This window comes from Orycteropus afer, unplaced genomic scaffold (genome assembly GCF_000298275.1).
Source record: "Orycteropus afer afer isolate SDZICR_OR568_19922 unplaced genomic scaffold, OryAfe1.0 scaffold00017, whole genome shotgun sequence".
In the NCBI taxonomy this organism is placed as follows: domain Eukaryota; kingdom Metazoa; phylum Chordata; class Mammalia; order Tubulidentata; family Orycteropodidae; genus Orycteropus; species Orycteropus afer.
This window is the reverse complement of record NW_006921604.1, coordinates 22,151,354-22,165,439: the sequence shown is the minus strand read 5'-3', so window position 1 is coordinate 22,165,439 and position 14,086 is coordinate 22,151,354. Positions and strand designations below refer to the sequence as shown.

Genomic DNA, 14,086 nt, shown 5'->3' with positions numbered 1-14,086 from the left:
TGTCTTCTGTGTCTGTGTTAATTGGTTTCCCTTTTCTTTGTTGAAGAGGGTCTGTGCAATCCTTCTGCCTAGTCCGCCATCTTGCCCCGCCTCGGGTTTGGCATTTTAACTCTTCAGACTAATACCATTTCCAAAAGAGTTAAGCTAAATTATATTCCCACATCCTGTGCCTTGTGAAGTTGTTGGAAGGCTTAAAACATAGCTCAATGTAGAATAGAATCAACAACCAACCCATTGTCCTTGGGTCACTTCCGACTCATGACGACCCCATGTGTTTCAGAGTAGAATTGGGCTCCATAGACTTTTTATGGTTGTGACCTTTCAGAAGCAAGTTGTCAGGTCTTTCTTCCAAGCTGCTTCTCGGTGGGTTCAAACTGCCAACCTTTCAGTTAGTAGCTGGGTGCTTCTGCATTTAAATGCTGGGCAATTTCCAGGATATTATGAATTTGAAATTAATATTTAGTTCACTTAAAATGCACCAACTACTTGAGACTCTTAGCTTGTTTATATTACTTTTAGCCAGAGATTGTGACTAAGGAGGCAGCATGATTTAGTGGGGTCACCACGAGTCAATAATACTGACAAAGGCAGGAATACTGTAGCTTAGGAGTGACAGCATCATACTTCTTGCCTAGGTGCTGTCACTTACTGCTTTTTAGTACCTGGCAATTACCTGTTTTGAGCCTCATCTTACTCTCTGCCTGTGAGAGTGCTCAGGCTCCCCTAGGCTAGCAGTTTACATGGTATGGTCCATGTAACCTTGAGGTCCCTAAGACCTTTTCAAGGATCCACAAGGTGAAAACTATTTTTTGTAGTAATACTAAGAGGTTGTTTTCCTTATTAGCTGATAGTGCAAAAGCACTGGTGGGTAGAACTGCTGCCTTTTTAGCACCAATCTTGCAATGGCACTAAACTATACTAGTAGCCACTGTATTGTATGTTCTTCACTGCCAAACATCCACAGTAAAAGAAAGGGGGGATGGGGTGCCAGTTTTATCTGTGGCTGTCCTTGATGAAGCATTTTATTCAATATTTTATTAATAAGATTTTATTAAATATTATTATCAATGATAATATTTTATTAAATATCAGCCCTTGAGTACACGTTTTTAAGATACTGTGTGACAAAATGGAAAATACACAAAAAGCCCACCTGCGTACCAGTACACAATGAGGAAGCACTTGTACTATTGAGTTGTGAGCTGAACTAGCCACTCTTTTTGTAAAAGGTAATTTTTACAGTCATAATTTGATTATTCAGGCTGAGGGGTTTGGCAACCATTTTCTCCAAAATGAATTGAGACTGTCGCTTTGGAAAAAAAAAAACCTGACAGTATTTGTTGCTAATGATAAAATTCAAGCTTTCAACTATGAGCTTGGAAGCTTCTTATACTTAAAAACTGATGATCTCTATGATAATATTAGTGATTGTGATTTTTGTGTGTATGTGCTTTTTAAAGAATACACCAACACTTAGAAGAGCTATATAGCTCATTGAACCAGTATTTCTCAAATGATCAATTCATGATATTCCAAAGTTATGCATGGGTAACTGATCCATTTTAAGAGTAAGATAACCTGTTAAACCAATCCCATTGCTCTTGCATTGATTCTGACTCATGGTGTCCCCATGTGCTGTAGAGTAGAACTGCCGTCCAGTCAATTCCAATTCATAACAATGCAATAGGACAGTGTAGAACTGTCTCATAGGGTTTCCATGGCTGTATCTTTAGGGAAGCAGACTGTTACTTGTTTCTCCTACAGAGAGGCTGGTGGGCTTGAACCATCAATCTTTTGGTTAGCAGCTGAGCACTTAACCACTGCACCACCAGGTCTCTTTATACAAAGCATACCAAAAAAACCAAAACCAAACTCACTGCCATCAAGGCAATTCTGGCTCATAGCTACCCCCATTGAGCTTCTGAGGCTGTAAATCTTTACGGAAGTAGATCACCCCATCTTCCTTCTGCAGAACAGCTGGTAGGTTTGAACCGCTGACCTTGTGGTTAGCAGCAAAATGCCTTATCCACTATATCACCAGAGCTCCTTTATACAAAGCATAGGTCTCCTAAAATGTAGGGATCCAGAAATGCTTTCTTTAAAGAGCAAGAGAGTAAATATTTTAGGCTTTGTGGACCATACGGTATCTCTGTTGCAACAACTCAACACTGCTGTACAGCCAATATGTAAATGAATGGGCATGTCTGTGTTGCAATAAAATGTTCTTTACTGAAACAGGTGGCAGACCAGATTTGGCCCTCGGGCCATAGTTTGCCAATTCCTACAAAATTTCCTCTAAAAGAACATTACAGGATTTTTTTCCGATGACATAGCCAGGTATCCTTTATATGTTCATTGTTTCCTGAAAGCTTATTAATCTTGGTTCTCAAAACTAGAATGTGAATTATTTTGACTTCAGGCATTGTCAATAAAGGCAACTTTTGTAACATTTTACTAGTGGCATGTGTGCTGAATTTCCACAGATTAGGCAGAAGGAAGAAGGGTCACTCCCAAGGAGACTGATGAGGAGGTGGAGGACTTGATTATCATCTGGATGGCAGCAGCTGGGTGCCCACATGGCCTTTTGGCAAATTCATAACCTCACCTCTTACTCTCTCACAAACAGGCATTGTAATTGTTCCAAGTTAAAGAAGCTTTTGACAGCCTATAGAAATTCCTTTATTGCTGATGGACGCTGGTTTCAAGCTGTTTTCTGGGAAGCACATTAGCTGGCTTAGGAAATTTTAAGACAGATACATGTTTATAGACTGCTTTGTGGAAAGGAAAATTATCACCCTTTCCCATCTTAATCCCAATACTAATTGCCATTGAGTTGGCTCTAACTCATAGTGACCCAATGTGTATTAGAATAGATCTGTGCTCCCTAGGGTTTTCACTGGCTGATTTGGGGGAAGTAGGTTGCCAGTCCTTTCTTCCTAGGTGCCTCTGAATGGACTATACAACCTCTAACCTTCCAGTAGCAATAGAGTGCTTTGACCATTTGCACCACCCAGGGCCTCACTCCATCCATTAATTAGGCAAACCTGTTTTCCTCAGGAAGACACCCTGGTGGCAGAGTGGTTAAGTGCTCAGCTGCAACTGAAAGGTTGTTTGTTCAAACCCACTAGCCACTCTATTGTAGAAAGATGTGGCAGTCTGCTTCTGTAAAGATTCCAGCCTAGGAAACCCTGTAGTGTAGTCCTACTTTGTGCTATAGGGTCTCTATGAATTGGAATCAACTCGATGGCAAGGGATTTAATGTTTTTTTCAAAATTTCCTCTACTTCTTCTTCTTGTCAACATCTGTCATGTGGGAGCTGATGTGCAGGCCTTGTTTTCACCCAGGACCCTTTAGCCCAGCATTCAGAGACCTTGGGAAGGTCTGAATGTCAAGTCAAAGAAGCTAAAGAACCAAATCAAAACTCAGTTCTAACTCATAGCAGCCCCTCCTTGGGTTTCTGAAGTGGTGTCTCTATGGAAGTAGATTGCCCAGCCTTCATTCCAAAGAGTGGCTGGTGGGTTTCAACTGCCAGCCTTCTGGTTAGCAGTCAAATGCCTTAGGAACTACACCACCATAGTTCAAGCTTGGCAAACCAGAGTGTGCTACTGCAGAGTAGAAAGTGCCTTGTTACTTGGTGTTATTGGTGGTCTCTCCCATCCTCCGGTGCTGCAGCAGTAGATCAGACCTTTCCTGGGAATAGAGAAGGATCTAATATTTCTCTTGCTCATGTCTTCCTGGTATCTTCACCAATCTGTAAGGCTGCACAGAAATCAAGGTTGGTTTTCTTTTTAAGTACAGGCATATCTTGGAGATATTGCGAGTTCATTTCCAGACCATTGCAATAAAGTGAATATTGCAATAAAGTGAGTCACACGAATTTTTTGGTTTCCCAGTGCATATAAAAGTTATCTTTATGCTATACTGTAGTCTATTAAGTATGCAATAGCATTATGAAAAATTTGAAATATTGTGAGAATTACAAAAATGTGACACAGAGACATGAAAGGAACCCATGCTGTTGGCACATAGACTTCCTGGACTCAGGGTTGCCATGTACTTTCGATTAAAAAAAAAAAAAATGCAGTATTTGTGAAGCACAGTAAACCGAAGTATGATAAAACAAGGTATGCCTGTGCAAGTTAGTAGTTGTAAGGTTGAAATCAAGGCTGTTGCTCTCCAGTGTGAGAGAGCCACTTAATCTTTGTGAAGGCAGCTGCATTAGACACGATTGTATCTGTCATGATGAGCTTCTGTCTTCAACAAGCAATAAGACACCTTAGAATCACTGCCTGTTTTCTAGCATCTTTACATGCTCTTCTAGATTCCATCTTGCAAACATTTTGGAATTTTTGGAAGAAGGGCTACACATATATCACATATAATGAATGTGAAAATATAACAGACTTCTAAATAGAACTTAAATGATAAAGGATCACTTGTAATTGAAAATTTATAGATACTTGCATGTTGATTTGCTCGTCTACCCAGGATCTTATTCTAAATAAACAGTAAATTATCTGAAAAATATGTGTGGCTGTCTTAATTTTATTGATGGTGTCTAATTAGCTTCAGGTATTAAAAGATTCACTTTAACATTTTTTCCTAGATTATGTGATTCTACAGAGAAAAAAAAAGTAAGTTTGTCACTTATGTGCCCTTAGATTCTCATGATGCAGTTTTGAGATTTAACTCTGCTCCTACACGTGGTTATGAGAAAGATGTTGGAAATAAAACCACCGTGCGCATCATTAATTCCCAGGTAAGAAGGAGAGGGTGTTTTTGTATACAGACATTTTTTAGGTAAATAGTTTAACTGGATGAGTGAAGAGTGAAAAGAAATTAACTAATTATCCTTGACCATAGCATTTGGTTATTTCTACGGGTCTTGTAATTACAAAGAAATTACAGAGAAATAGGAATTTAGGCATGACATTAGCAAGAAAAAGGAAAAAAAAAAAAAGATCTAAAGGAAAAATTGGAATAGATATAGAAATATATAGATATATATATAATAGCCATAGACTTAACATGTTATATTCTGTGAACTGAGGGAAAGATCAGTTTAACTTAGAAAAAAAAATTAAAAAAGTAATGGCAATGGGAGAGGAAGGGAATAAAGGGCAGAAAAGCAAAGGTACAAAAATGAGATATCTAGCATGTAATAAATGATTCCTTGTATTGATATCCTATTAGGCCTTATATTCAATATCTCACTTAGGCCATAATCCTAAAAGACTATTACACCCATTTTATGAATAGGCAGCTGAGGTGAGGCTAATACCAGTATATCCACAACACTGCATTACCACTAACACCAAACACCAGGCTACAGATAAATACATAGACAACTGAGAAGGTCAGATGGCAGTTGGTGAACAAGACTACACTCTAGACGATTGATAGATTCAGCTGAGGATAATCTTGCAGATACTAGTGATACAAAGTACCTGCAGTCATTACAGAAGCAACAGAAGACAGACATGGAGCAATCCCTTATAGACAGCCAGACACATGGGGAGAGAGAACCACCAGATCTGCCAACTCAGGACCATAGTATTGGGGGACACCAGTTTCAGTTGGCACAACATAGTACATAAAAATTTTGTTCCACAACCTACTTTGGTGAGTAACAACTAGGGTCTTAAAAGCATTTGAGTGACCATCTAAGATGCAGCTAATGGTCTCCTATCATCTGAAACAAAGAAGAGTGAAGAAAACCAAGGGCATTTGGAAGCAGTCAGCCCTAGGACATGATGGACCTTGAGACCAGAAGAACTAGATGGTGTGCGGCTACCAATGCCAGCCACTGGGGAAGGGATCAAAACAGGAGATCCTGGATAGAGTGGGAGGAAAAATGTGGAATACAATTTGAAAACACAATAATGACCAGAATTACTGGTTAGATGGAGTCTGGTGGGACCCCCAAGACTATGGCCCTGGGATACACTTTGGGTCTGGCGTAAGACTCACCCCCAAGGACTGGCTCTCAGCCCAACAGTAGAACGACTTACATCCAGAATACCCAAGCCAGGGCAATGCACCTACCTACTTTACGGAGTTAACATCCCTTGGAGCAATCGGCCATGGGGCATCAGAGGAGCAACATTCACATGGAGGAAAAGCTGGACAGACAGGAGTACATAACTAAGATGGGCACAGGGATTGGGGGGGTCACTAGGAAGGGAGAGGAGGAGAGTGGTTAAGGTTGGGGATGGTAAATGGGGAGTGAAACCAAATATACACAATCTGTTAAATAAAATAAATTATGCTCTGTAAAGTTGCACCCAAAGCACAATAAAAAAAAAAGAAAGAGGCAGCTGAGCTGAGAAAGATCAAGAACTTGCCCATGATCATCCAGCAAAAGTGGATAAGCAAGATCCACACCTAGGCTGTTCACACACACTATGACTCCTAATCAGTGACATCTGTGGAGCAATTCTCAAAAAAGCCTCCAACTCTTTAAAAACAAACAAAACAATCTTTTGCACATTCCCTTGATTTAGAGTCACAGAAACAGCTTAAGCAATCACTGAGCCTTTATGAAGATATGAGCAATCTTTGCAGATACCGATTTGGTGATATGTGATACATTTCTGAACATTTCCCAGCTCTATCACAGTTTATTGAGAACCCATTGATGTGTGTAGAGTTTTTTAGACTATTACAGTTTATATATGATTTTAGTCACTGGATATTTTCTAGGACCTAGAAAGATCTCTGTTAGGAATTTATTAAAGGAAATCTGAGGATCCATAGGGTAGCTTTGAGCTTTAGTGTATTTTAATTTTTTAAAAAATGAAACTTGATTGTACTCTTGAAAATGAAAGTACTTTTTCTTGCTTCACCAATCTGTAAGGTTGCAATCTGTAAGGTTTTAAGAAAGTCTACCAAATGTGTAATGAAATTATTCTCAGAACAAACCACAATTTCTAGAGTTCTAAAACTATATAGAAATGAGGTGATGAGTGATTTATTATGAGTTGCTTGCAGAACAAAAGATTAGCTTTCTGTATAGTTCACTGAGCCAGGCAGCCTACAGCGAGGGAAGAAACAATTACCGTATTTCCTTAATTCACAGATGTCATTGGTGGTAAGATCCACCATTCATTTAATGACAACTTTTCAGACAGGAGGAGATAAAGCCCACCAAATTAAAATACATATTACTACTTTCAGAAGCATTAAATTATGAAGGAAAAAAAAAGTGCTTCTTGAAACTAAGGAACAACAGTCTGTTACATTTTTCCAAAACTGTAGTAAAAAAAAGATGATTGGCAGATGAGATTGAAGAACTCATCCAGAACCAGATAGAGCCACAGAGACAGGGCTGTCGTGTCCTGGGGCTGATTCAACTATATTGGCTCTTTCTGTGTCCCGTTTGTCCTGAGGCTGGCACTCCAGAGGCGCCTTAATAACCCAATCCATCCACTCCAGCCTCTCTCTCCAAATTACCTGTCAAAGCAATTGTGGTGGTGGTGGTGGGGGGGTGCTGAATTAACTAGGGAATTACATCTCTGCTGAGTTGATTGGGTACTACTAGATAGGGATAAAGTGCTGGTGAACATTTAAGGACTGGCTTTATATATATATATATATATATATATATAAAGGAAAAAGCTCATTTCCCTAAACATCTTTAAGTGCTTCAGCGTGCAATGCCTCTCCCTCCCCAGACTCCGCAGGAAAATAGCAAGTCTGAGGAGCATTTTCTCTTGCTTTGATTCCTCTTTTTCATTTTCGTATTTGTTAAAACTACAATTTTTGATGAAGTAAACATTGATTTTGAATATGTTTTCTAAATGTTTGCAGATCCTGACTAACCCCAACCATCACTTCACTGACAGTTCATTGTATAAAGACGTCATTTTGGTGGCATGGGACCCTGCTCCTTATTCTGCAAATCTTAACCTTGTAAGTGCTTCCTTCGGGGCCTGTTTAGTAGTACTGTTGTAACAGAAATAGCATAAGTGTATGGCTTTAAAAAACAGAAATTTTCATATAATTTAAGAGGCTAGAGTCCATGTTCAGTGTACCAGCTCAGGGGAAGGCTGTAGGCTCTCTTTCTCTTTCTGCCATTTCTGTAGCTTTGGCGTTCTTGCTGCTCTTCATGAAGCATCTGTCTTCTGCCATTTGGGCTTCCTTGTCTCTGTGATTATGCAGCTCCTTATAACTCAAAAGTCATTAGGTTTAGGACACACCCTACACTGATAGGGCATCATTAACATAACAAAGAAAACAGTGTTCCCAGATGAGATCACATCTACAGGTATAAATTAGGATAGGTTAGGATTCCAACATATATTTTGAGGGAACAGAGTTCAAGCCATTACATTGCTCTGGTGGTGTAGTGCCTAAGGCATTTGACTGTGAACCAGAAGGCTGGCAGGTTGGCGGTTCAAACCCACCAACCCCTCCTCGAAAGGAAGATCGGACAATCTACTTCCATAGACATACTGCCTCAGAAACCCAAGGAGGGGTCACTATGAGTCTGAATCGACTCGATGGCAGTGAGTTTGGTTTGTTTTTGATTACCCCAATGGTAATGGACTGATTAGTAATGAGAGCAAGTCAGGGTAATCCCTGACTTTGACAGAATGAAGCTGAGCATGGGTGCTAATTACATACATATGTATTAACACCATTCTCTTTCCTGGTTACAGTAGCATACTTGGGAGCATTATCCATCTCATGCTGAAATGCTTCTGTTCTAGGGTATTTAAGAAAAAAATGTAGACTGTCTAAATGTTTAGAAATTTCCACTTACACTGGAAGTTGGGCTAATTAGAGTTTTTTTTTTATTTTTTATTGCAATAGGGTTACATCACCTTCCAAGTAGTTATAAGACCTTTTTAAAATACATTGGAAGTACTTGGCAAGAAAATCTAAACTATGTGAGTCAACAGCTCATTATTCCAATGAAACCTGTGACAGGCATTTGTTCAATGTGCCTTTTTTTGACTTCTGCCTCTGAGCCTTTTTAATTTTATGTGATAAAGCTTGAACAAGATTATTACTAGCCACCAAAATACAAGCAAGTTATATTAGTGATATTTCAGTAAATATTAGCCTGTCTATAGAACAAGCAGCTAGCTACTTTTGGTGAAACCTTGCAAGGAGAGCTGGTGTACTTGTTTTCTAATGAAGGGTGGTAATATTGGATGATAGTTAACCTAGAGAATGATGCCATCAGCTGTGTAAATGAATGTCTTTTGCCTTGGCCTCAAGAAAATGCAACTTTTCTTTGTGTGATGAATGTGAGATGATACACATTGGTTCCTCATAAAGAGTAACTTTCTAAGAAAGCTGCCCAAGGAAGAAGGAGTCCCTCAGAAAGAAGAGGGTTTGGGCATTGTGCATCTTGAGCCCGAGGCTGGATGTTTAAGTAGCATTATTGCTAACTGGTTCTTAACTAGGGATGCAAATCGGAATCACCCAGAGTATCTTCCAAACTACTTCTGTCATAGCCCGATTTCCAGAAGTGGGGGATCCTTTATGTATATTTCATGAGAACACTTTTCAGTTGATTCCCATATGTATCTTCTATTGAGAATCTAGCTTCAAATGAGTGTGTATACTTTCCACCTTCCTCCCCAGTCTGAGGTTTTCTCGTTTTAAGCTCTGATAGTTTTCTTGCTTTTTGTGAACAGACAGTGAGCTTCTAGCTATTTGAGCTTGTTTCTTCCTCTGTTAGAAGCATCCAAGCCCAGGGCACAGTGCTGTCCCACTTGAAGGATATGGGCAGCAACCAAGCTGAAACCCAAGTGACATGACCCATTGCTATGGGGGCCTGCACTTTGATAATGCTATGTGAGGTCAGGGAGAGGAAGATTAAAAAGAACAATTCCTCCTCTGGTTACACACTTCTCTTACTTTCTTCCTAGGGCCTTGTAGCTTGGGGGCTACAAGGTAATCTTGTCCAATCATTTTCAAACTTTTAAAGCCATAGAACCCTTTCATCAGTGGAATATTATTTGGGACCTTTATATATACAACCCATGAAATCTCTTTGAAGGGAATACACACTTCACACACCTCATATACCTTCTCCCAATCCCATTTCATGATGGCACCTGAGACATCTCTAAAGACATATTTTAAATCATCTTTATTATGCAAGAATTTACATACAATAAATATAAGTATACATTTTTGTAAGTATTACCAAATTTATGCATTCATGCATCCACCACCACAAGCAAGAGATAGAATATTCCCATCACCCCAAAATGTTCTTTTATGCCCCTTCCCCAGCTCCACACCTGGTAACTACATTTTTCTGTCATTACGTATTAGATTTGGAAACTTGTTTTTAAACACATTGAGCCCTGAGGCCAGCAAACTATAGGCGTAGAACAACTCTGGCTATTTCCTGTTTTGGTAAATAAAGTTTTATTGGAACACAGACATACCCATCCATTGCATATTGTCTAGGCTGCTTTTATGCTACAATGAGAAGAGTTGAATAGTTGTGAGAGAGAACATATGCCCCCATAGCCTAAATGTTTAGCATTTGGCCCTTCCGAGAAATAGTCTGCCAACTCCTAGTCTAGCCTGTTTCCTTCAATTTACTGAAGAATAAAGCATTAGCCCCTGCTGGGTCTAGAATCTTGATCTCTCTTTGTACTCTTTCCCTAACACTGGTGAGGAAGCACCTACAGAAGTGATGCATCATTATCTTTCCCATCTTCCTCTTACTCCAGCCTGTCCCCTCAGCCTCTAAATCCACCTTCCTGGGCACTGCCCTATTTTCTTTCTACTGTGTATCCTCTGTACTTGATTGTGCTGATTTTTTTTTTTTTTTTTTCTCTCAGTGGTATAAGAAGCCAGACTACAACCTGTTCACTCCATATATTCAGCATCGTCAGAGAAACCCAAATCAGCCATTTTATATTCTTCATCCTAAATTTATATGGCAGCTTTGGGACATTATCCAGGAGAACACTAAGGAGAAGATTCAGCCCAACCCACCATCTTCAGGATTCATCGGTAGGTATATTTTAAGAATTAGAATAATTCGATAGGAGGGCAGGGTTAGGCTTGATATTTAAAGAATATTTGTAGCCATGTTATAAAGTAAGGGCATATTGGAGGGAAAATAGATTGAGTAAGGAAAAGAGAAACACTCTCTTCTCTTTATCTGTTCCTACATAACAGATGACCCTAAAATTTAGAGGTGTGAAGCACAAACTTGGGAGCTCTGGTAGTGTAGTGACTAAGGCACTTGACTGCTAACCAGAAGGCTGGTGGTTCAAACCCACCAGCCACTCCTCAGAAGGAAGATGGGTCAATGTACTTCTTTAGTGATACTGCCTTGGAAACCCAAGGAGGGTCTGACTCGACGGCACATTACAACAACAAAGCATGAACCATTTTATTTCATAATTTTATGGATTAAGATAAGCTTGGTGGGAAATTCTTCTGTTCTGCATAGCCTCAATGGAGACTACTTGGTGTTATTCCACTGGTTCATGTAATGGCTGCATTCTCCTGTCTGCCTCTTGGCAGGGATGACTGGAAGGCCAGACTTAGCTGAGACTGTAGAACATGTGTCTGAGGTGGTCTTTACTGCATGGGGGTCTCAAGGTAACTGAACTTCTTAAATAGCAGTTCAGGAGTCCTTGGGAGAGTATTCCAAATTACTGGAGTTGGAAGTTACCTGTTTGTTAAGATCTCTACTTATAAACTTACACAGCATCACTTTGCTCTATTTTGTTGGTCAAAGCAGTCACAGAACCCATCAGGTTCAAGGGAAAGAAACCCCTTTTGATGACATGCATGGGAGCAATACCAGGGAAATCGCAGCCTTCTTTAATCCACATATTCCCATCACATTGGTTATCTAATGCCATTCCAATGAGCTGAATTTGTGACCACAGGAAAGTGCCATAAATATGTAAAATTATTGGTAGTTTTGGGCTTTGATGAAACCAGTTCTAGAATCTTGTACAGCTCTCTCATCCAGAGAACCCACTAGCTCTAATACAAAGATGGCTTTTATATGACAAGATAATGAAACCTGGGTTATTGTATTTTTTACCGCTATGCTTTGATCCTCAAAGTTTGTGGTTTTATCCCATTTTCTTTACCTATGTGTTATCTTACCCCATTATAAAATGCCTACTTTGATTTTACCTGAGTGAAACAAACAATATACAGGAATATCTTAGATCTCCTGGGCAGTATAAAAGACTCTAAAAGGACCGGAGGATATGCATTTTGAATGAAAAAAATTATGTTCTCTACCCCAATTTCAGTTGATTTGCAACCCTGCACTTTACCTGGGTCATACAAGGGTCTCCCTGGCTAAGTGAGAGATTTATAGAGATTACAGTGGTTTGGTTACAGATACAGGGCACACAAGTTGTCAGAATTGCAGCTTGCAGATCCGGGAGAGGATTTTCAGCATTGTAATAATGTCAAGTATTTTATGCAGCATTTGGAAAAAGATTTAGAATATGATTCTGCTTATTATTTTCCTGAGCACAATTTTTCCCCCTTTTAAAGTCATGCCTTTGACACTCTTTGTTTCCAGATCCTTCTTTTTGAAATCCTAAGGTCTCTATCTTTTGTGCAATGTAGTAGAATCCTGTTGATTTAGGAAAGAAAATATAATCTAGTTTGTCAGCGAAGGGTAAACAGGATAGACTAATACTTAAAGAGCATAATAGAATGTGGCAGAAGCTTAATAAAGTCTTTTTCATATTGTTGCCTTCTCATGAATTCATGTGGCTAATATTTGATTAGAACAAAAGCTTTAAAACACAATGGGGTGGGCTGTCAGATACACTGATTATCTACACATACTTTGAAACATTCAAACTTTCAACTTACATCATAGCTGTAGAAAAATACTTTGCCATGTGTGCCTTTTTTATAATTGTGGTAAAATAGATACAAGAAAATATTTGCTATTTCAACCATTTTTACACTTATAATTTTATAGTTTTACATGTACAGTTCAGTGTAAACTTATATCCACCATGTTATAAAACCATCATAACTATCCATTTCCAAATTTTTTTATCACCCTTAACAGAAACTCAGTGCCCCCTAGGCAGTGAATCCCCCAATCCCCTCCCACCTGCGCCTGGTAAACACTAATAAACTTTTGTCTCTATCTATTTACCTATCCTAGATATTTCATGAAAGTGGGATCTGCAGTATTTGTCTTTTTATGTCTGACTTACTTCATTCAGCATAATGTTTTCAAGATCCATCCATGTCTTAGCATGTTTCAGAACATATTTCTCTTTATGGCTGAATAATATTCCATTGTATGTATGCACCACACCTCGTTTATCCATTCATCACTTAATGGATATTTGTGCTGTTTCTACCTTTTGGCTATTGTGAATAATGCTTCAATGAACACTGGTGTACCATTGTGAGTCTCTGCTATGAAGTTTTTTTGATATATATATATATATATATATATAGGATTGGGATTGTTGGGTCACATGGTAGTTCTATGTTTAACTTTTTGAGTAAATACCAAATTGTTCTCTACAGTGGTTGCACCATTTTACAGTCCCACCAACAGTGGATTAGGGTTCCAGTTTCTCTACATCTACACTGATACTTGTTGTTTTCCATTCTGCTTGATAATAGCAATGCTAGTGAGTGTAAGTGTGGCCCAAGGACCTGGACAGAGGAGCAGTCAGCCACAGGGACACAGGTAAGGGTGGTATGAGAGGTTTCCAACAGGGAGACAAACTTATTTGTCGGTTTGTCCTACCGTGGTAACATGTTGATGTGAGTTTTGAGGCTGAGCCACTGGTGTTTCAAACCTAGTGGGATGCACATGGTACACAGGTAGCAGCCCAGCTTACAGACTGAGACAGACTAGGAAGAAGGAAGAGTCCATGCACTTCTCAAAGAATTGGCCAGGGAAAACCTTATGAATAGCAAAGGAACATTGTCTGATATATTACCTTGCAACTTTATTAATAGTCTGGTTAGCTCTCAAAATAGGACTGGGAAAGAGCTGCATCATCAGAGTAAACCCAGCCTTACTCTTATGGATAAGGTAAAGCTTTCAAGACCTCCATTTGCTGATGTGGCACCACTCAAATTGAGGAGAAACAGC

The 14,086-nt window shown here is 39.3% G+C and overlaps 1 protein-coding gene across 1 annotated transcript in view; it reads left to right on the top strand.

The window, feature by feature from the left end:
- The window catches only part of ST6GAL2 (ST6 beta-galactoside alpha-2,6-sialyltransferase 2), a 55,415-nt gene that overhangs the window by 13,950 nt on the left and 27,379 nt on the right, over positions 1–14,086 (top strand). The window contains exons 2-4 of the mRNA XM_007959548.1: positions 4,662–4,759; positions 7,810–7,911; positions 10,812–10,986. Coding sequence (XP_007957739.1) covers positions 4,662–4,759; positions 7,810–7,911; positions 10,812–10,986 — 375 coding nt within the window. The remainder of the gene's footprint in view (positions 1–4,661; positions 4,760–7,809; positions 7,912–10,811; positions 10,987–14,086) is intronic.